Source organism: Protopterus annectens, chromosome 9.part0 (genome assembly GCF_019279795.1).
Source record: "Protopterus annectens isolate FY-2018-M chromosome 9.part0, PAN1.0, whole genome shotgun sequence".
Classification (NCBI taxonomy): domain Eukaryota; kingdom Metazoa; phylum Chordata; order Ceratodontiformes; family Protopteridae; genus Protopterus; species Protopterus annectens.
In genome coordinates, this window is record NC_056743.1 from 1,298,900,076 (window position 1) to 1,298,923,366 (window position 23,291).

The 23,291-nt window shown below is 43.7% G+C and overlaps 1 protein-coding gene across 12 annotated transcripts in view; it reads left to right on the plus strand.

Annotated features, from left to right (window-relative positions):
* CAMK2B (calcium/calmodulin dependent protein kinase II beta) overlaps positions 1–23,291 on the plus strand; it is a 3,372,251-nt gene that overhangs the window by 1,697,127 nt on the left and 1,651,833 nt on the right. For all 12 annotated transcript variants that reach the window (XM_044084245.1, XM_044084244.1, XM_044084249.1 and 9 more), the window contains exon 11: positions 4,186–4,269. In XM_044084245.1, coding sequence (XP_043940180.1) covers positions 4,186–4,269 — 84 coding nt within the window. The remainder of the gene's footprint in view (positions 1–4,185; positions 4,270–23,291) is intronic.

Consider the following 23,291-nt stretch of genomic DNA (forward strand, 5'->3'; position numbering starts at 1 on the left):
TGACATCTATAGTTAACTCCTCCATGCGGCTGATCTCTTATGCAGCAGATGGAGCGAGTAGGGCAGCAGGCACAGAAGTTGCTTTGTGTAGACACTCCTGGATGTGCCTTTGTCAATTTGCATAGCCCTTCAAGTCCTACTTTACCAACACCCCCTTTGGTGGCTCATCTCTGTTCGGGCCTCAGGTAAAAGAGGTGTGAATGGGATGGCAAAACTCTATCTGCCGTGGAGGTACATTTTTCCGCTCCCTCTAGACCTTACCCCAAGGATCAGAAGAACAGGAAGATGTGGTTCAGAAAATCCCAGGGAGGTTCGCTTGACACAAGTGGAGATTTGTCCCCCAGGGGCAGAGGGGGAAATAATAACTGTAGACGTTGATCCCACAGCAGGGGAGGTCCACAGAATCAGGCCGACAGAGATGCCTTCTCTGGCAGGCCTTTCCAGCACTCCTGAAAGGAGGCCTGACTGTCGCCTCTGGAGGCAGTCCGGGGCAGATTATCCCAGTACCCAAAAGCCTGGCAAATAATCACAGAAGATACATGGGTACTGTCGATAATATCCAGAGGTTATAAAATTCCTTTCTCCCAACCACCCCCTACAACAAATCAGCACTCAATCCCAGATGTTCCACCCAGTCTTCGGGATCAAGCAAACCTAGAAGTTCAAAGGTTGCTAGAAAAAAGAGCCATCCAAGAAGTCCTTGCAGACCAAATCAAATCTGGCACTTACTCAAAGTTCTTTTTATTTCCGAAAAAGACAGGGGACTGGAGGCCCATTTTGGATCTCGGCAAACTCAATAAATCAGTCAAAAAAATAAAATTCTGTTTGGTAACACTGAAGTTCATTCTTCCCTTTTTGGGTCAGGACAACTGGATGGGCTTCATCGACCTCCAGGATGTGTACTACCATATAAAAATGGACAGGCGGTCCAGGAGTTACCTATGCTTCCAGTTAGGAGCCAGTCATTACCAGTTCAGAGCTCTGCCCATTGGTCTCACCACAGCCCCCAGGGTGTTCAGCAAATGTATGGCGGTAGTCCCGGCTCATCTGAGGCGTCTAGGATTCCAGGTGTTTCCATATCTAGACTGGCTCCTCACTGCCACCACCAAGCATCAACTGATTGAGGCAAGGGACTCCACTATTCACACCTGTACACAATTAGGCATCACCATAAGCTATGAAAAGTCTGCCTTGTCTTGTCAGTATATTACATTTATAGGGGCAGATTTAGACACAAGAGCCATGATAGCAAAACTGCCTCATGAAAGAGTGTTAACCATTCAATGTCAAGTTTTATTCCTCATGAAAAGAAAGAGAATCCAGGCAAGATTCATCCTCAAGGTCTTGGGTTCAATGGCTGCAGCGATTACCTTGGTCCCTATGGCACACTTCCACATGAGAATTCTGCACTGGCTCCTGTTGGTGGCTTAATGGTCATTCCAGGATTTACCAATGTCACATCAGATTTGGATCACAGAGTCATGCAAGAAAAATTTTGCATGGTGGCTTTATTCCTCTCTGGTATCAATTGGCAGATCATTTCTAACCCCCCCAACCCACAGCCATAGTGACCATGGATGCTTCCCAGATAGGGTGGGGGGGCATTATCTGGGACAGACTGTTCAAGGGACTTGGCAAGAACACGAGTACCACTTGCACATAAATGTCCTAGAGATGAGACTGGTGCATATGGCATTACAAGCAATTCAAGACTCTCTACCTATGGGGACTATAGCAATTCAGACAGACAATATGTTGGTAGTATGGTACATCAACAAACAGGGTGGAACCAGGTCTTCCCCCTTGTGTCAAGAGGCTCTACGAATTTGGCAATGGGCGATGTCATCCCAACGCTTTCTGGTCACAATGCACATTCTGGGGAAATCCATTGTGATTGCGGACAAGCTCAGCAGGGCCATTCTGATGCCTCACGAGTGGTCTCTAAAACAGAAAGTTGCAGAGCTGATCTTTTGCAAATGGGGCCAGCCATGCTGCAATCTTTTCACCACTCCCCTCAACAACAAATGCAGCAGCTACTTTGACCTAGTCTCACCACTGGGATAGTCACCCAGGGATGCTCTAGTTTATGATTGGCCCCTGGGACTGCTTTATGCCTTCCCACTATTCCCACTGATCCCCAAGGTTCTTCAGAAACCACAGTTGGGTTGCAATTGCTCCTTATTGGCCTCAACAGATTTGGTTCCCATTCCTCTGGCCTCATCTGCAAGGGGAGCCTTGGATACTGGACCCAGTTCCAGATCTCCTGACGCATCAGTTGGGTGCTTTTCACCCTTCCATCCATACTCTCAAGCTGACTGCTTGGTTTCTCCACTTCTTGTCTTAGCCAGGCTCCCAGATGTTTCTCCGGCAGTTCAACACATTTTGATTTCATCCCATAAACCCACTACAAGAAAACTTTATGCTAGTAAATGGCAGAGGTTCTCTTGTTGGGTAAAAAAGAATGACATTGATCTTTTTACTGCCTCCATTTCTAGGATTCTGGATTTCCTTGCTGAAACATTTGAATGAGGAGCAGCGGTAGCTACTATCCGAGTTCAGCTAGCTGCTATTTCTAATTTTCATGAAGGAGAAATGGGATCTAACATCATGTCCCACAGGCTATGTAAAGCATTCCTAAGAGGTACTCCCCTTTTAAGACCCCTCCCCGATTTAAATCTAGTTTGAGACTCTCATTCCCTCCCCCCCAACTTTGAGCCAGCTGCTTCTTGTCCATTGAAATTTTTGACATGGAAGGCCTTTTTCTTAACCACAATTACTTCAGCTAGGAGGGTTTCAGAGTTACATGTCTTATCTACTCGTCCCCCTTACTTGATTTTCCACAAAGATAGAGTTTCTGTCTGAACCAATCCCTCCTTCTTACCCAAGGTGTGTTCAGAGCACAATTTAAATCAATCCATAGCACTTCCTGTATTCTTCCCCAATTATGGCAACAAGGCAGAGTATATAAGCTCCATAAACTGAATGTTCATAGACAGTTATGTTTTTATTTACACAGAACTAAGGATTTCAGAAAATCTGACCAATTGTTTATATTCTTTGCAGACAACAAGAAAGGTTGTCCAGTCTCTAAAGTGACCTTATCATAGTGGCTTTCAGACACTATCATCAAAGTCTACACTTTGCGGAACAAAGAACGTCCAGGAAAAATTAAAGGACACTCAACCAGGGCCTTGGCTACTTCTAGGTTTTCAAGCCAAACTGCCTTTAGATTCAATCTGTGTGGCAGCTACATAGGCTAATCCTCATACCTTTATCTCTCATTACAAAATAGATGTAGGCTCCCGGGACAGGGTATCATTTGGGTCCACGGTCCTGAAGAGTCTTTTCCAGTGAGCCACCCAAAATACAGTTGCTGGAGATGCTGTCCCAACCAGCAAGAATGGAGGCGAGATGTGGACAACATAACATAAAGAAGTTATGTACTCACCATAACGTTCCATGTTTGTTGTCCTTCATCTCGCCTTTCTTCTTGTGTCCCACCCTCCTTCCCCTCCAGAAGGTTGAGAGGAATTTTTCTTCCCTTTTGTTTAACTACACTGACTGAGTTCCCTTTTGCTTACCAGTTGGTTAGACCTAGTCTTTCCTTCCTTTCTCTTTGCAGATGATTACACACTGATATGCAGGTCTTTCTCATAAGTAAGTTCTGTAAAAGTTGGACCTATTTAGTCTGGTGGGTTATCATAAACAAGATCTGGGTAACTACCGCTAGGCATGTTGGGATAGGGGCTAGCCTCGAGCCAGTAAAAAGCTCTCGAGCTATAGTATAAAGCAGAGTCAGAGCCGAGGATTGGCTCCGAACCCAACCAGCAAGAAGAAAGGCGAGATGAAGGACAACAAACATGGAACGTTATGGTGAGTTACATAACTTCTTTTTAGTGTAAGTTCTATCACAGTGTGTGCTGCTACTCCATTAGTTAAAATTAAATGTTGTGTTGACACGTGCTGCAGAACTAACCATGGGAGCTCCCTACAATCCATCTTTAACTTTCCTACATTAGGAGATATACTATAACTTCTGCTTTTGTACTGTTGTCATTATGAAATATTGATACAAGTGATTTGTTTATCATGCACTGCTCTTCATAAGTACTTGTAGTACTAGGGAAGAGAAAATATAATGTGGTAAATCTTAGTTTTATGGTTTCTGTTTCTGATTTTTGTTAGCAACGTTCAACAGTGGCTTCGATGATGCATCGCCAGGAAACTGTGGAGTGTCTGAAGAAGTTCAATGCAAGACGGAAACTGAAGGTAAAGAAAGAGTCACATTATTGTTATTATGTGAAGTTGTTTCCTGCTTGTTTGATCCTTTCATGTTTGCAGAGTTATAGCAGTATTCATTAAACATTGAATGTAGGAATGTAGTTATGCACAACTACCTGCCATATTAGGATAGTAAGCTTTCTTTAGCCCCGAGTCAGATTCTTGCCAACTACTTTTCCCTTTTCAGTTGAAATGCAGTCTTAACAGATTATAAACCATTAACTACAAGTGATGCTTAATAACTTTTTGTGTGTATAAGTCCTGTTTCGTGGTGTAGCGGGACAAAGCTGTGACTGTTATCTAAATGATCCAAAACAGTTAGTGGCTCTGGAAATAGAGGAGCCGAGTGAGGGAGGATGGCAGCAAGTAGCTGATGTTGACTTGGCAGTCCTGTGGGTTGGAGAAGATCCATCCTGCTGCAGCACTAACACTTACTGTAGAGAGGGAGAGAGAGAAAGATGTATGGTATGCACTAAGGGGCCAGGGACATAAATAGTTTGGCCAAGCCATGACTGCACAGTAGTCTTCATGAAGTCTGAATGGGAACATGCCTTCTCACAAGAGAGGAAAAGGAGTAGCAAGCTGCCGGAGGGGGGGGGGGGGTTAGGACCCCTCCACCCTGATGGCTCCATTAATGTTGGCCTATGTAATCAGTTCTCACCCTACAGGGAAAAACTGGAACACTGTTTGTGAAGGACTAATGGTTGTCAGACAGTAGAAAGAAAAATAAGAAATAAATGTGTGTGTGTGTGTGTGTGTGTGTGTGTGTGTGTGTGTGTGTGTGTGTGTGTGTGTGTGTGTGTGTGTGTATGTATACATATATATATATATCAGATTATCGAAGTTATGAAACTTCAAAATTCATATGGCCGAGACCATATGATCAAAGTTTCAGAACTTCGAACAGTAATAAAAAACAAAAAAAAAATCTATTTTTAATGTTTGTGCAGGGGGGTGGGGGTAAGCCTCCCTGCTAATTAAATATACCAACTCTGAGATTGCACTTCATTGCAGAAAAGGGGTACATTTCCTGATGTTCATCGTGCATACAGCTGCAGTCATAACAGATGGGTTCTCCTGCCGTCAGGCAGGTCCTCGGTCGGCCGAATTCCAAAGTCTAGGTCCGGCATCGGTTGTCGTCGCATCCTCCCTGACGTCAGTGCGACAGGGGTATAAAGGAACCAGCCGACGCCATTTTCTTCAGTCTTTCTTGCCGCGTGGTGCCCGAAGCAGAAGCAGTTCGCAAGTGCCGGTCGGCCAGCTCCTGAAATTACGAAAATTTTGAAACCGAAGGCTTCCTGAAAGCTAAGTACCCCGTTGGGGGAACTTTTCTTGCCTCAGACCGATGTCAGACAAAGTTAACAATTGTATTTCATGTGGGAAGCAAATACCACATAAGGATTTCCATTCCCTCTGTATACCTTGTTTAGGCCCAGACCGCGACGTCTCGGCCTGTCACTTTTGTGTTACATTCAACAAACGCACTATTAAGCTTCAGGCGGAGTTCGCCCAGCATTATTTTGGAAAAACATTTAACTATATTATGTCGTCGGATACTCCGACTCCAGTTTTGTCTAAAAAACGCAAAGATAAGGACCAACACACGAGGTCCGCGGCCTCTACCGACACCATGCCAAAGCCGACTACACGTGGTCCGGTTCTCAGCGAGGTGCCCACGCAGCCCCTGACTACCGACGACACTTCATTGGCGGTGTCTCCTGTGCCCGAGGTCGCAGGCTCCTCGAACCACACCCCAACTACAGATACCGAAGCCACTCTTGGCGTTGAACCTCACAATGTGGACAGGTCTACCTCCACTCAAGGTGTCTTCAGACCTTCCTCTTCTTTTTCCATCAAGGCTTTCACTAAGTCTAAAGCAGCCATGCACTCTAAGAGACAAGCTACACAGGGCCCATCCCCAGGCCCCATGCCTAAAAAACAGATGCTTAAAATGGCTGAAGATTTAATTACTCTTATCGGGGGTTCTCAGCCCCCACCGGGCAAAAGGCCCAGAGTGGAGGAAGAATCCCCCTCCTCTGATCAGGGCTCCATTATTTCAGAGCACTCTGATGATCAGGAGCATTCTTATTCCCCTTTTGAAGACTCTGATGCAGAGGAGTCTATTCCTTCTGTATCCCCACCAGAGGATTACTCATTTGGGGAAACTTTGCATACCTTAAGGGAACACTTCCACTGGGAAGGCCAAGATTATTCAGATTCCAAGAAAAGGCTTAGGGAATTTCTCTTACTACCTCAGCACAGGCCTCTGGCTATACCTCCTGTCTTGGACATCCTAGATGATGTTTACTCGGAGGCCTGCCTTAACCCGGATTCTCTGCCTCCAGCCCCAGTCAAGCCTGTCAGGTACTACAGGGTTCCTGACTCACACCAATTTCTATACAAAAGCCATGCTGCTGACCCAGAAACCATCTCACAGGGCCCCAAGGGAATTAAGGCCTCCACTGCTAAAAATCCATTACCTTCTGAGAGGGATTCCAGATCCTTAGAAAGGTGGGGAAAGAAGGTATAATCCTCAGCTACCTTAACCATGAGGGCCTTAAACTGTCAGTTCCATATGCTAAAATACCAACAGTTTTTGTTATCACAATTGAAAAGTAAAATGTCACAACCTGAACAACCAGACTTGAAGGAGTTGCAGGATTTAATGCATAGTGCAGAACAAGTGGGTAAGCATACCTTACAATGTGGTTTTGATGCTCTAGAGGCCTCATGTAGAGCTGCTGTTACAGGATTGGTCATACATAGACATGCCTGGCTCAAGGAACAAACCTTGCCTGATCATGTCAAAGCTAAATTACTAGATGCCCCTCTACAAAAGGATGTATTATTTGGTGCTAATGCTGAGGAGGTATTAAGGAAAATGGAGGAAAAGGCTAAATCAATGCAAACTGTGAAAGATTTTCTACAGGTACAACCCCCGCGTTTCAGTAGAAATTGGCCTTCCAAAAATTGGTCCTTTCCAGCCACGGACAGACCCCAAAGAGGTAGATAGAGGCGCCCGAGGGGCAGAGGACAATCTCAAGGATCGTTTAGAGGCAGGCAATGGCAAGCTCCTACACAAAGAGGTGGTGAGGATAACTCGCAATCATTCAGAAAGCAAACCCAATGACTTTCCCCTTTGCATGCCAAGCAAGACTCAAATGGCAGCACCCTTAGGAGGAAAACTGGCATTATTTTCAAAAAATTGGCATATTGTCACAAAAGACAAATGGATCCTGGACATTATAAACAGAGGCTACAGATTCCATTTTCACACCCTTCCAAAAATGAGAGGCATGCCAAACCTGCCACACAATCAAAGGGCAGAGGCACAAAAGCAAATTACAGATCTCATAGACATGAAAGCGATTCAAGAGGTACCTACGCACGAACAAGGTCAAGGTTTTTATTCCAGACTATTCCTGGTACCAAGGAAGGGAAAAGACTGGAGACCTATTTTGGACCTATCCATCCTAAACACATTTCTACTCGTACCAAAATGCAAGATGCTCACTCCACAGCAGCTTCTTCCCATGCTGGGCAAGGAGTCTTGGCTGGTAACATTGGACCTCAAGGAGGCATACCTGCATGTCCCAATCAGACAAAATTGCAGAAGATACCTCAGATTTCTTGCAGGTTCAACCCATTATCAATTCTCTGCATTGCCCTTTGGCTTATCTACTGCACCCAGAGTATTCAGGAAATGCCTGGCATCAGTAATTGCCTACTGCAGACTTCAAGGGATACAAATATACCCTTATTTGGACGACTGCCTGATCCAAGCGGACAGCAAGCACATTCTTCTGAAACATCTGGCTTATGTAATAATGTTGTTGAACACTCTGGGATACACAGTCAACAAAAAGAAATCAAGGCTAATACCCTGTCGGAAGATAATTTTCCTTGGTGCCAACTTGGACACAAACACCCAGATGGCCTACCTCATGCCAGAGAAGCAGGGGCAACTAACTCAATACTTCAGAGCACTAGCAAATTGCACCAGGCTGACTGCAAGGAAAATCCTGCAGGCTCTGGGATTCATGGCATCTTGCATCTTACTAATCCCATGTGCAAAGCTGCATATGAGGAAATTTCAGTGGTACCTGAAAAACCTATGGTCTCAACACAGCCACAGTTTGGAAACAATAATACCACTAATTCCTTGTCTACAAAAGGAATTTCTGTGATGGGCTCAAGCATGCCAAATAAACACAGGTCTTCCATTCAGCAAGCCTCAAGCAAATCAGTTCATCACAACAGACGCCTCGGACTACGCCTGGGGGGCGCACATGACAGATCGGTGCATTCAGCGCAAATGGTCCCAAAAAGAAAAGCACCTACACATCAATCAAAAGGAAATGCTAGCAGTAATAAATGCTGTTATAGCTTTCAAAGACCTTCTGAAACCAGGTCAACTATTGATAAGAACGGACAACACCACAGTTATGTGGTACATAAACAAGCAGGGAGGAACGCATTCATACCCCCTATGCAGACTGGCCATGTCACTTTGGAACAGGGCCATGGACTTTACAAATCGAGCTACAAGCACAGTACCTGCCAGGCGAGGAAAATACGCTGGCAGACAACCTAAGCAGAAATATGACAGATCCACACGAATGGAAGTTGCATCCAAAAGTTTTTACAGAATTAATCCAAGCTTGGGGAAGGCCAGACATAGATCTCTTTGCCTCCCACAAAAATCACCAATTGACAAAATTCTGCTCAAGGATTTTCCATCCAAAGGCATGGAGAGTGGACGCTCTCTCTTTCAGTTGGACATCAATGACAGTTTATGCCTTCCCACCTCTTCCTCTGCTGCCCAAAGTACTACTGAAAACCAGAGCAGACAGACCAAAGATGATTCTCATTGCTCCAGACTGGCCAAGACGACACTGGTACCCACTCCTGAGGAGCCTGACGCATTCCCCACCATGGCCCCTGCCTCTAATGCCTCTTCTCCTGATTCAGCACAGCTTCAAAACTCTTCACAGCCAGCTAAAAACACTCAATCTAGCCGCATGGAAGATTCCTTAGCATCACAACAGACCCTACTTTCTAAGGAGGTGCAGGATGTCATTTTGGAGGCCAGAAGGCCGTCAACTAGAAAAGCTTACTTCGCAAAATGGAAACGGTTTTGTGTTTGGAATGAGAAAAAGGGCCAGGATCCTAGAAAATTGAATTTACCTCAAATACTACAGTATCTAGCTGAGCTGCTAAGCAGTGGACTTTCATTCTCCTCCATCAAAATCCATGCCTCAGCCATTTCTGCAGAATACAACACTGATCCACCCTTATTCTCTCACCCTCTCTTAAGACAGTTCCTCAGAGGGGCTAAGAATCTAAGACCCCCAAGGAAGCAACGAATACTTGCTTGGGATCTCAACTTCATTCTGGAAAAACTGACCTTGCCTCCCTTTAAGCCAGCTGCCTCATCAGATCTGCAATATTTGTCCTGGAAAACAGCTTTCCTTCTGGCTATTACCTCAGCTCATAGGTTTCAGAACTACAAGCTCTCATGGCTGTGCAGCCTTTTATCATCTTCCATCAGGACAGAGTTTCCTTACGAACCAACCCGTCCTTTATGCCTAAAGTGGTATCCAGGGTAGCTTTGAATCAGGCCATACACTTGCCTACATTTTATCCTAATCCTCAAAACAAAGGGGAGAGATTACTACATTCCTTGGACATCCACAGACAACTGCGTTATTATTTGGACAGAACAAAGCCTTTCAGAAAATCAGAACAGCTCTTTGTGTCCTATGCTGTAGGAGCTCAAGGAAAGCCTATTTCCAAACAGACAATCTCAAAATGGATAGCCCACTGCATACGTTTTTGCTATTCTTTTCATGGCAAAACTGTACATATAGGCATCAGATCTCACTCCACAAAGGCCACAGCTACCTCTGCAGCTTTCCTCAGAGGAGTTCCTACCAAAGATATTTTGGAAGCAGCCACTTGGAGTTCTGTGCATACCTTCTCCAAGCACTACCACCTACCATTATACTCCAAAACTAGAGCAGGCTTTGCCACTGCAATCTTGCAGGGCATCCTGGCTCCTCCTAGTTCCACCTAGTGCCTACCACCCCTTTCTTAGCTTTGGGATTCTACCCATCTGTTATGACTGCAGCTGTATGCACGATGAACATAGTACAGTTTTGTACCTACCATAAATGTAGATGTTCGAGTGCTAATACAGCTGCAGTCCAGGTTTCCCTCCCTCCTTCCCCTCTTGGGACAGGCCTATTGGCTAACACCTCCTCATACAACCTGATTGGGGTATTCATTTATGGTGTATTTGCTTGCAACTACTGTATTTTGATTATATTGCATTGCTTTATTACACAAATTTATGTATTGCCTTTCTTCTGGGGGCACCTGACATCTGGGGCAAGAAAAACTGAAGAAAATGTCGTCGGCTGGTTCCTTTATAACCCTGTCGCACTGACATCAGGGAGGATGCGACGACAACCGACGCCGGACCTAGACTTTGGAATTCGGCCGACCGAGGACCCGCCTGACAGCAGGAGAACCCATCTGTTATGACTGCAGCTGTATTAGCACTCGAACATCTACATTTATGGTAGGTACAAAACTGTACTTTCCTTGCTGTACTGCGATCTCCATTCAAAACGTTCGAAGTTTTAAAACTTCGATCATAATGTCCAGACTATATGACTTTCAAAGTTTTGAAACTTTACACACACACATACATAAAATGTCTACATTCATGTATACATGTACACACACACACATGTGCACGAACTCGCACTCAAACCCTTGTGATGTCATTCCATCTGTCACATCATCATATCCTTTTCTCTCTTCTCATAGTGGGGGAGGGGGATTTTGTTACCATGGAATACATGTTATTGTCTAACAAGATTCTTGTAATTAATGTTTAATGTTCTGTTTGTGTATGTCTTCTATGTGGAGCTTTTCTCCCTGGGCCTCTACTGAAAATGGACATATATCCAGCTAGACTAGCCCAGTCAACAAATGTAAAATAAATAAATAATAAATAAATCATCCTCATCATTATGTGACACATCAGGTGTTGCCATCTTTCTTGACTCATAGCCATTCTCCTACTTTCTTATATGATCAGACCGGACTATCACTGCTCATCTCTTTGCTGGACATCCTCGTTTCCTCTTGCCCTTCTTGACTGTCACACCTCTTCTTCATCAGATTGCTTTCTGCTTTCCTCCGCATGTGCCCACACCACCATAATCTGTTCTGTTTGACCTTCTCTGCAATTGGAGCTACTTGGGCTTCTGTTCTGATGTCCTTATTTCTTCACTTGTCCCAATGTGCATCCAGCCACCCATCTCACACTTCATCATCTTTTTAAACTTGTTACTGCTGTCCAAATATTTCCACTATGTATGTATGTATAAGTTCGCAATTTATGAACTGGAGCTGAATTTTTTGCCTATTTAATATGTCATTCTTTTGTATTAGGCTGTGTAATAATTTATTTAACTGTAACCATGTTATGTCAATGTGAAGCTTTTCTCCTTAGGCTTCTGCTGAAAATGAAATACTACCTCCAGTCAGAATTTCCTGGTAAACAAATGACAAATAAATATATCACCTCACACTTCCTTAACTGCTCTGCCTTCACTGCTCAGTGTCTATGCCACACAGTAGTACTGGGTGTATCATTGTTTTATACACCATACTTTAGAGCTTCTTTGGCATTCTTCTGTCACACACTACCCTAGACACACTATGCCAGTTGGCTGTAACCCCTTTTAATTCTGGCGTTGACCTCCTCATTCAGACTTCCCTTCTCCTCATCCACCTTTCCCAGATATTTGAAGCTGTTAACTCGCTTCACTCCTTTTCCTTCTGTCTCAGTTTTCACCTTCTTCTGATTTTCCCCATTTGCTGCCATGACTTCTGGCTTGTCTATACTCCATTCATCCCATTTGCCTTAAGTTTTGTATTCCATTCCCCTAACATTTGCTGAAGTACTTGTTCAGCGCCTGCTTGTAATGCCACATTGTCTTCATACAACACCTTTGTTGATCTGTGCCCTCCAGCCTGTTCTGTTTGCTGATGTAGTCCATCACTATGGGGAACAGCAGGGGGGGGTCAGAGCTGAACTCTGTTGCATACTCACTCCAACTGGGAGCACCTCTGTGAGTCTGAACATTATACTTGTGTCACTGTGGCTCTGTACATAGCCTGCATTGTTTGCCAATGTTTTTAGGACATCAAACCATCACAGTGCTGCTCAAATCAGCTTTCTTGGGACCTTCTCATATGCTTTCTCCCATTCTTGCAATGCCCATTTGGACTCTTTCCTCATCTTTAGCTACTTTGTAGCTGTATATCTCACTGCAAACATCAGATCGGTTGTGCTGCATCCTGATCTGAGTCCAAAATGCTCATCTCCCATCTTACTTTCTACTGTTCTGCATGTTCGTTTCTCAGCACCCTTTCAAGAACTTTAATGCACTGTGACAGTAGTTTGATACCTCTATACTATCTGCATGTGTGACTGTCAACTTTGTTCTAGTACACAGGCACTGGAATGCTTATTCTCCAGTTATCTGTGATACTGTCTGCAGTCATTTTTCCCCTTACTTACCTAACATCTTGATCGTATCTGCCATAACCTCATCTGAATCTGAAGTTTCATAGACTTAATTTTCCTTAGCACTACTCTACTAAGAAGGGTCGGTTCTTCTTCCTGTTTTATTGTAGACTGTGTCTGGGGCAGTATAGATTCTTCATTCAGAAGCTACTGGAAGTACTCCTTCCATCTGGCTTTGATGTCCTGTGGACTGGTGAGCATCTTGTTGCTGGCATCCCTTATGAAAAGTGCGATGACAGTCTTCTATTTCTTTGTGTCTTTGCCTTGCAATCCAGTAGAGTTTCTTTGTGCTGAGTCAGTTTCTTGAGTATGGTAGAGTGTGTCTGATGCCATGCTCTTTTCTATTGCACCTGCTCCCTTAGCCTCTTTGTTAGCCAAGTAGTATTCCATCTTATCATGGCACGTCTTTTCTGTCTCTCACTTTTTCCTCTACTACTTCTTTCTTTTGTAACTTTCTGGACTTCTACATTTCACCACTGACATTCTTACATATCTTATTTCCAAACATGGCTTGGCAGCATGTTTGTTCTCTAGTTTTCACACGTGCTGTTTTAAGACACTGTCATTCTTCTTCAACTTCACCTATTTCTTCTTCTGCCTGAGGTGATTTCTTTGAGCTCCTGTGCATTCACTTTAGTCAACTTCCAGGTCTTTAGCCCAGTCTGTATTAACTTTAGAGCCTTCTCTGCCCACTGATTGTAGCTGATTGTGGCCAGCCATGATTTATGCTGTGGACCAGTTCTTTCATTGGGGATAACATTGCAAGCTCTGATGTTTTCCAGTGCCCTTTCCTTACAAGGAGAAAATCTACCTGATTTGCATGTTGGTCACTCTTGTATGTTCATAGGTGTTTACTAGGCTAATGACCAGAAGGGCCTTTTTAAGCCTAGTCATGCATCCCAAATCTCTGACAAGTTCTGATTTCCTTGATAAGTGTAAGCATGGGCCTGGGAGATGGACCATTTACAGATTACCTGTTTGCATTAGAGACATAGGTGCCAAACCAGGGATGAATTTGTGGTTTCCCATCCAATTGTCCCAAGTTGCACTTGAATTGGATTATGGAGGAACTCTGCTTCATATGGATGGGGAGCCTGTTCCATAGATGGGGTAGTCTCTGGGATACATAGGTATCTCTCCAGCAGGTCCTGTTTAGATCACAGGCAAGGTTTAAGTCTTTAGAACGGGTAATTCTGGCACTGTTTGTTTTGTGAATATGCAGGAGCTCCATCAGAGTGGGGTCTGACAATACCCTGTATGCCAGACAAAGATCTCCCCTCAAAAGCCTGTAGGAGAAAGAATACAAGGATAGGGCATTGAGGTGGTCTGCATAGGACATGTTACGTACACCCTGTATTCTTTTAGTGAGGAACCTCTGTGGACTCTCCAGTTGTTGGATATGCCTGGTTAGGTACATACCAAAGGGGACATTGTACTCAATGATAGGTCTGCTGAATGCCAAATACAGTGGAACAATGACTTCCTTGGACTTAGATGCCATAACTTTGTTTATAAGTTGCACAACATAGAACGATTTCCTCACCACTGTAGACACGTGATGATCAAAGGCTAGATTACTATCTATGTGTGTCCGAGTCCATGACTACTGGGTCAGCTCTAAGGGGTGTGTTGTCAATATGATAGTTCAAATGAAATAAAAAGCAGTAAAGCAGCACTCTCTTTTATTCAGAAATTATTGGTTGGTTATGTCATGTGTTTTTAGAGAGATGCCTACTTATACTGTGAACAAGATGCTTAATTCATACTGATGAAGGTTGTCACCCGAAAGCTTTATTCTGTTATTTCTGAATAAAAGAGAGTGCTGCTTTACTGCTTTTTGTTTCACTTGAAGTCATATATAGTAGTGAAACTTTTCTACAGTTGGTGTTTTGTTTATATTTTGCCAGTATGATAGTTATCAGGGATGGATGACTTCCCAAAGGATACTATTATGCATTTCTTATAATTTAGTTTTAGTCCATGACTCTGACACCAGTTGTTTGTCTGTGTCAACCCCTCCTGAAGAACATTTGTCAGTGTGAGATTCAATGACAGCTCCTAATTTGCAATCATCTGCAAATTTAGTCAGCCAGAGACCACTGACATTGGCCTTGACTTCTGAGAAGTAAATGCCAGAAAGGAGCAGTCCAAGGACTGATCCCTGAGGAACTCCACTTGTGACTGGCCTCTTTGTAGAGGTGGACTCCCCAATTCTAATTATCTTGTAACTGTCTTTCTTGCTGAACCTTGAGTTGGCAACTTTCAAGCCTTTTGCCTGACAGGAGTATAGGATGGTCTGTCCTTTATTCATAATTGCCCCACCAATGTGGGCCCAGGATGTCCTCATATTCTGTTCAGATGTTCTTCGTGTTTCACTGTTGCAGACATCACATTTGGGTTATCCCTGCTAGGGTAGCCCTCAGCCGGCCCGAGTACCAGACACTTAGTATTTCTGCGTCGGTTGCTGTTGCTTGAGGACTGACATCAGGTCGTCAGTAGTATAAAGTAAGGCAGCCGATGCCATTAGATCAGACTTTCTTGCCATGGAGCCCAAAGCAGAAGCAGTTCGCACAAGTGCTGGTCAGCTACTACCTGAGTTTTCCTCTCTGAAATGAAGTTGAAGTCTTTTAAAGCTAAGTACCCCATTGGGGATCCTTTTTTCTTGCACTAACAGATGTCAGAAAAAGTTAATAATTGTATTGCCTGTGGAAAGCAAATACCACACCGAGATCTCCACTCTTATTGGGTCACTTGTTTAGGCCCAGACCTCAACATCACCTGTTATCGCTTCTGTGCTTTGTTCAACGCCAGAACTATCCGTCATCGGGCTCTTATTGTAGCCAGATATTTTCATTTGCAGTCCTCGAATTCCAGTATGGCTTTGGTAAGCCATCCGGCAGCAAATCTTCCAAAAAAAATTTAAAGATAAAGACCGAGGCAGACCGCACAGGTCCAGACCTACCGACGACACTTCTGTTTAGCTAGTCGTCAGTCCTCCGGTTTTCAGTGAGGTGCTTTTGCAGCCCCTGATGCCCGCTTCAGTTGATTCGTAGGCCACTACCGACCCTTTGAGTCCCGTATGCCGCAAAACTCTTCTTCAACTGAGGATCCTGCAGTCGTCTCTACCTTGGATGGGTCCAGAGCAGCTTCCGAGGAAGTCCTTCGTGCTACTGAATCTCGACACAAACCAACGTAGTCTTTCGCGACTACCGTTCTTTCAAAACCAACCGAGTTTCTGAGGCCCAGGGTTCGAACCACACCCAAGAAACTGATGACCCACTCTCAGGCACCTGCTACCTTGCCTCAGTCTTAAATGCTTAAAATGGCAGAAGACCTTATCATGCTGATCGGAGAAGCCAAGCTACCCCCTCAAAAAGGAAAAGAGATCTGTCCCCTGTAGTTTTGTCTGAACAAGAGTCAGATGAATCTGATGCATCTGGACTATGAAGACATGCAACCCCTCGCCACTTATGAGGATTCTGATGCAGAGGACTCCATTCCTTCAGACTCTCCCCCAGAGGATTTTTCCTTTGGGGAAACCCTGCATACTTTAAGGGATAATTTCCAATGGGAGAGTCAGGACTACCCTCAGTCTAAAAAGAGACTCGGGGAATTCCTAGATCTTCCGCAACACAGACCCTTGGCCATCACCCCAGTCCTGGATGTGGTGGATGATGTTTTCCTTGAATCCAGCTTGACTCCTGATGCGCTACCTCCTGCTCCCAGAAAACCAGACAGGTACTATAGAGTCCCTGACTCACACAAATATCTTTTTAAAAATCCAACAGCTGACTCTGAGGTCATTTCTCAAGGGTCAAAAGGGATTAAAGCAACCTCTGCTAAGAATCCCGCCCCCCTCCGACAGGGATTCCGAGCATTGGACAGATGGGGTAAAAAAGTATACACCTCAGCTACTTTTGCTATCAGGGCACTAAATTGTCATTTCCATATGCTGAAATTTCAACAATATACCTTGAAGCTCCTTAAACAAAAAATGTCTTCCTTTCTTGCTTGGGCAGAATCTAAAGATTTACAAGACTTGATGCATTCTGCAAGTCAAGTAACTAAACACACTTTGCACTGTGGTTTTGACGCCCTCGATGCTTCTTGCAGGGCAGCAGTCACTGGATCTGTCATTAGAAGACATGCATGGCTTAAGGAACAACCCCTGCCAGACCATGTCCAATCTAAATTGTTGGATGCCCCCTTGCACAAAAATAACTTATTTGGCACTAAGGCAGAAGAGATCTTAGAAAAGATGGAAGAAAAAGCAAAATCTATGCAAACAGTTAAGGATTTCTTTTAGGTCCAGCCCCCTAGGTTCAGCAGGCATTGTGTCCCTCCAAGCACTGGTCCTTTCCTGCTCCGAGTAAACCGGCCCAGCCTAGGCCCCATGGAAACAGACCCCCCCCCCCCCAGACACCAGCCCCAGGCAATGCAGAGATTTAAGCAGTGGACTACCTCCACTTCAAAACCAGGGAGTTCTAAGCCACCCCCGTATGGTAATAACTCACAATGACTCACCTCCTCCACCGCCCACCTTCACTTACCCCTAGGAGGAAAATTATTTTTTTACTCAAGTACCTGGGCCACCATTACCAAGAATGGTCACAATTCAGTCCATTGTACCTCTCCTAAAGATGGGCAATTGGATGTGCTCTGTAGACCTCAAAGATGCATACTACCATATCAAAATGGACAGGTGCTCCAGTTTTTTTCTGCATTTCAGGCTGGGAGCCAGTCACTACCAGTTCTGGGCACTTCCATTTGGTCTCAACACAGCCCCAGGGTGTTGACCAAATGTCTAACAGTAGTTGCAGTGCATCTCTGACTGCAAGATTATCACATATTTCCATATCTGGGCGGACTGGCTCCTGACCGCTCCAACCAAGCATCTACTTCTTCAGGCCACGGATTGCTTTCTCAACTTAGCCCCAACCCTGAGGATAACTGTCAACATACGGAAGTCACAGTTGAATCCAGTACAAGCCATAGTTTCATAGGAGCCCACCTAGAAACAAGGACGTCCTATGTTTATCTCACGATGGACAGGGTATCAAACTTAAAATTTCATGTCAGCCAGATCTTGATTATTCCAAAACCCCCGACCTCTCTAGATCTCAGGGCATTAAGCTCCATGGCAGCAACCATAACTCTCCTACCCATGGCACATTTTCACATGTGGATACTACAATGGACGTTAGCGTTGCAATGGTCACTTCTCAGGAATCCTTTGAATCTTCTCGTCAGTCTGTCCCATGTGTGCAAGGAATCTGTACTTTGGAGGCTTTACTCCACAGAAGTCACTCAGACACCTAGCCCTTCTTCCCTTCCCAAATGCCATGTTGACCATGGACGCCTTCCAGTCTGTGTGTGTGTGTGTGTGGGGGGGGGGGGGGCATGGTCTGGGCTGGACAGTCCAAAGCACAGGAATGCCCCAGGAGACCAAATTGCATATCAGTGTACTCGAGATTAGAGCAGCTGTTCTGGCATTGTACGGCTTTCTATCTAATTCAGTTGGACAATATGTCAGTAGTTTGGTACATCAACAAACAGAGGGGGACCAGGTTTTACCCCCTTTGTCAAGAAGCAATGAGTGTGTGCCAGTGGGCGATTTCTACCAACCACTTTCTGGTAGCAACACACACATTCCAGGGGAGTCCAACATTTTAGCTGACAAGCTCAGACGAGTGTTACTGATACTTCATGAGTGGTCCCTGAATCAGTCAATGGCAGACATGATCTTCCAGAAATTGGGTTATTCTTGCTGCGATCTTTTTGCTTCCCCCTTCAACAACAAATGCAGCAGGTATTTTGGCTTGATCCCTCTTCAGGGACAGTCCCCCAGGGATGCTGTTGTCCATGCTTGGCCATTCGGTCTACTCTGTGCCTTTCCTCCTCTTCCATTGATCCCCAAGTTCTTACAGAAAGCTGTCAGATTGCAAAGTAAAGTAATCTTCAGTGCCTCCTTTTGGTCTTGACGAACCTGGTTCACCTTTCTTTGGTCTCACCTGGTTTGCCCCCGATGATATTGGATTTGATCCAGATCTGCTCAGTCATCCATCGGGGCATTCACATCCAGATATTCAGGGCTTGAAATTAAACGCATGTTTCTCCACTTCCAATGATGGCTAGATCTCTCAGGCTCTCTTCCCTCGTATAAGAAATATTGATTTCATCTCATAGGGCTTCCACACAGAAAATTTACAAGAGCAAATGGAAGAGATTTTCTTTTTGGTCTAAACAAAACAGATCCATTTACAGCCCCAGTAACAGTCGTGTTAGACTTTTTGGCTTCCCTTTTCAAAGACGGTGTTAGTTTCTTAACTGTCAAAGTTCATTTGGCTGCTATTTCCAGTTATCATGTTGGGTTTGATTCCTTATCTATTGCTTCTTCAAAACTGTGCAAAGCCTTTCTCAGGGGCACCTTCCTGCTTCGACCACCAGTGAAAGATCCTACTCCTCCGTCGGATTTAACTATGATTTTGAAAGCTTTAGTCCAGCCCCCTTTCAAACCCTCAGCCACTGTGGATTTGAAATTTCTTTCCTGGAAGACCCTGTTTCTAGTAGCTATTACTTCGACCAGGAGACAGACTGAACTCCAAGCTCTTTCTGCAAAATTTCCATATTTGATTTTCGACAAAGACAGAGTGACCCTGTGTACTAATCCTTCCCTTTTACCCAAGGTGGCTAAAGAGAGAACATTAATCAGTCAATCTTTCAGTCCTTTTTCCTGATTATCAAACTAAGGGGGAGTACACATTGCATCTGCTTGATGTTCATAGCCAACTTCATTGTTATATTCATAGAATCAAGCCCTTCAAGAAGTGTGTTCAGTTGTTTGTTTCCTTTTCGAAGCAAAGAAAGGTAGAGCGGTTACCAAAGTTGCACTGGCAAGATGGTTGAAAGACTGTATTACCTTTATTTACTCTTTCAAAGGTATTCTTTTACCAGGACCAGTAAGGACCCCATTCTACAAGATCCATGGCCACGTCTCGGGCTTTTTGGTCCACAGTTTCAATTGAGGACATTTGTGCTGCTGCTGCTGCTTGGTCAACCCCCCATGCTTTCATTACACATTACAAACTGGACATCATATCCAGGAGTAGAAGTGCTTTTGGTTCTGCTGTACTCTGGAATATCCTTCCTTAATGGCCACCCTGGATTATAGTAGCTGGGGACTCCGTCCCACAGGTTAATGGAATGAAGTGGACAACATCAAGTAAAGACGTTATGTTCTTACCGTAACATTCCATCTGCTTTGTCCATCTTCATCTCATTAACCTTCTCACTCCTTCCCCCTTTCCAAGTCTTCGGGAAGTCTGGTAGAAGTTATAAGGAATCTTTATTCCTTTGGTTGAGTTCCTGATGTTTTCTTCCTTGTGTCATATTATATACACAGTTGATCTGCATGTTTTTGTAGAATAGGTCTAATGTTTGATAGTGGTTATGTTTTGTGGCAAGCTCGATCTGAGGTACTGTGGATAAGCGGGATATTATGGGTAGAGAGGAGGAGCTCAAGTCAGGAGTCTCGAGCTGGAAGAATATGGCCAATCAGTTCTGAGCCTCAGAACTATAATCCCACAGTTTAATGGAATGAAGATGGACAACACAGATGGAATGTTATGGTAAGAACGTAACTTATTTTTGTCCACAACCAGGACTAGAACTTGCTAAGCATTTTTTTTCCTTATTATATCTGAAGGGGGAGATTTCATATGAAAGTATGCATTTTAATCAAAAAAAACTTTTCATATGAAAAGCCTTTTCATCAACAACCACCCCAATTTTTTTTTTGAAATGTGAGAAAAAAATTGGACTGAACCTGGTCTTTCTTTTTCTTTTTCTTTCTTAACTTTTGCAAGACCCTACACTGTGTCATTGAATTGACCAAGTCCCATCTCTTCCAAGGCATTTGCATTTATTTATTTCTCTCTGAATTTTTTTTTGTGGGTGATGGGGAATGAGTGAGAGCATAGCAGTTTTTAAGACTATTTTATTTCAAGCTTAACTTGTCAAAGTACCACTTGACAAACTTTGTAATTTTTATTTTGTTTTGTTTCTTTTATGTCTGAACGTTTTGACTGTTTAAACTTCTAGAGAAAGGAAAGAACACCTTGTTATATTTAATCCTTTTTTCTTCTTGGGGAGGCCCTGAAGAATGAGGTAATACATTTTGTAAGACCTCGCAGAGGCATCTTACAAAAGGTATAGAAATTGACACAGGACAATAGAAAGGATGTTAAAGTACTTTGAAGAATAACAGTCATACTTGCAAGCCATTGCCTTCTTTCCATAGTAGTAGATGGCATGAAACTGAGTTGGCACCCAAAATCACATCAAACCTCAGAACTTTTTATATGGATGAACAGACCTTGAACTTGAGGGTAGTCTGTAGTCATGAAGTCCATGTACATTTCCTTTGTTTCCCCTTTTAGAATGGTCATCACCATCTATCAAACTTTTTAGGTAGTACAGAGTCCATGTTGCCCTTGCCAAAATAATTTTCAGTGGAGCAACAACAGGTTTTATTAAAAAGAAACCCTAAGTGTTGCCAGTTTAGTTTGGGAGCATTGCTAGTTGAAGTTGTTGAATAGCAACTATAATTGCTTAAAGAGGTATGCTACCTGACCACTACTTTTCCAGTTAAATGTATAGAATATGATATATGGCTTTTTTCGTCCTAACCTCTCCAGAGCTGTCCTTAGAATGGATAAGTAGCATTTTGACTATGCCTTGCATGTGTAGGCAGTTTTGAAGGTGTCAGGACAGGTGGGCACCACTTTTGTTTCATAGGCAAGACTCCCCCAGGTAGCACATTGTAGCAGCAGATACTCTAGAACATCATCTCAATAGGGTGTAAAAGAAATGAGCACCGGATTATGGTCAAACGGGGCCCTAGGCAGGGTAATGGATTGGGCCCCCCCAGCTCCCTTGCAGCCATTCCAGTGTCCCATTACTTGGCTATTTCTCCCCAGTTATCATGTTCACTGTTTAAACTTGTCAGTGTGCACACTATTTTTTTTTACTTCTACAATGATTCCAGAGACTTGGATTTAACATACAACTTTTATTTCAAGTGTTATAGCACAAACACTGAGAGCTAAACAAAACAATAGTCTCTCAATGAAAAAGGACTTAGCATGAACAGCAGTAAACTTCTCTGCCCTTGAAACACGCATTCATTGAACTGCATTCATAGAAAATGCATCTGGCCAGTAGCAGATTGTTTACCTTTGGGCTGTTTTCAAACTATGGGCCACACACATTTTTAGGACCATGAACACATGCTTGTGTTCTTTGAGTCATCTTCCCAATTGTATAAAGTTATATTCCTTATATAGTACAGCACCACTTGTTAGTGTGTGTTTTAAATTTGTAGTTTTGAATATTTTTTTCAGTAAGCAATAAAACAAAATGTATGAACCAATAATGACAAAAGTACCCATTTCAGAACATTTCAACCATAAAAAGCTACTCAAACTTCTGTCATTACAATCCACCAATGTCAGTCAATATGCACACTGTCTGGAGAAGTAAAAGTCACTTGAATAAAGCCACATTAAAGATAACTATAACTAATGAAGAGATTGCTGCTAGCAAATAACTTTGCATTTCATTGTTTCATCTGCATATTTGTGTTTGCTGCCTTGAAGAATAAACTGCAAATGTTATTAAAAAAATGGTGTGCTAGTAATACTGCAGTAGGAAATGGCTGGCAAACCAATAGCAGGTTCATAGTCACTAGGCATCTCATTCATAGCAGGACACACTCAGGAATACAGCACCCCAATGCCCCGTTATGCTGCTCAGTAGTGTCAGCAATCAGTCTACCTGTTGTGGAAGGAAAACCCACAACCTTGCATACAAAAGCAAGTGTGCTACCTGTTTTACCACTGGCACTGAACACCATATCTTAGAAATGGTACATATGACATTGACAGACTATAAACCTCTGTGATTAACAAAAAAAATTAAATTAAACGAGACCTGGTAGTTGATGTGGAGGATTCAGGCACTTGCCTGCCCTTAATTATTAAGGTTCAAGTTTGAATCTGAGCAGGGTCACTTATCTAGAGAGTGCCCTAGCTAGGGTGTTTTTTTTACACGCACACAGACACGCACACGCACACGCACGCACACACACACACACACACACACACACACACACACCCCTGCCTCCGTCTGCTGTAAAGGAAAATACAGCTGTGCTCTGACCAGAATGGACCCATGCTGCGCATATCCAATACAACAGGTCTTGTTGCTTTGTATCTTCCCAACGGACATTGCCAGCTTCAAATCTCCCATGGGGTTTCTATAGATGATGATAGGATGTTGTCCTGATGCTGAAGTTTCTGTGACTTACAGAAGTTGAGAGGTAAGGAAGTCTTCCAGCGAGGCCCTA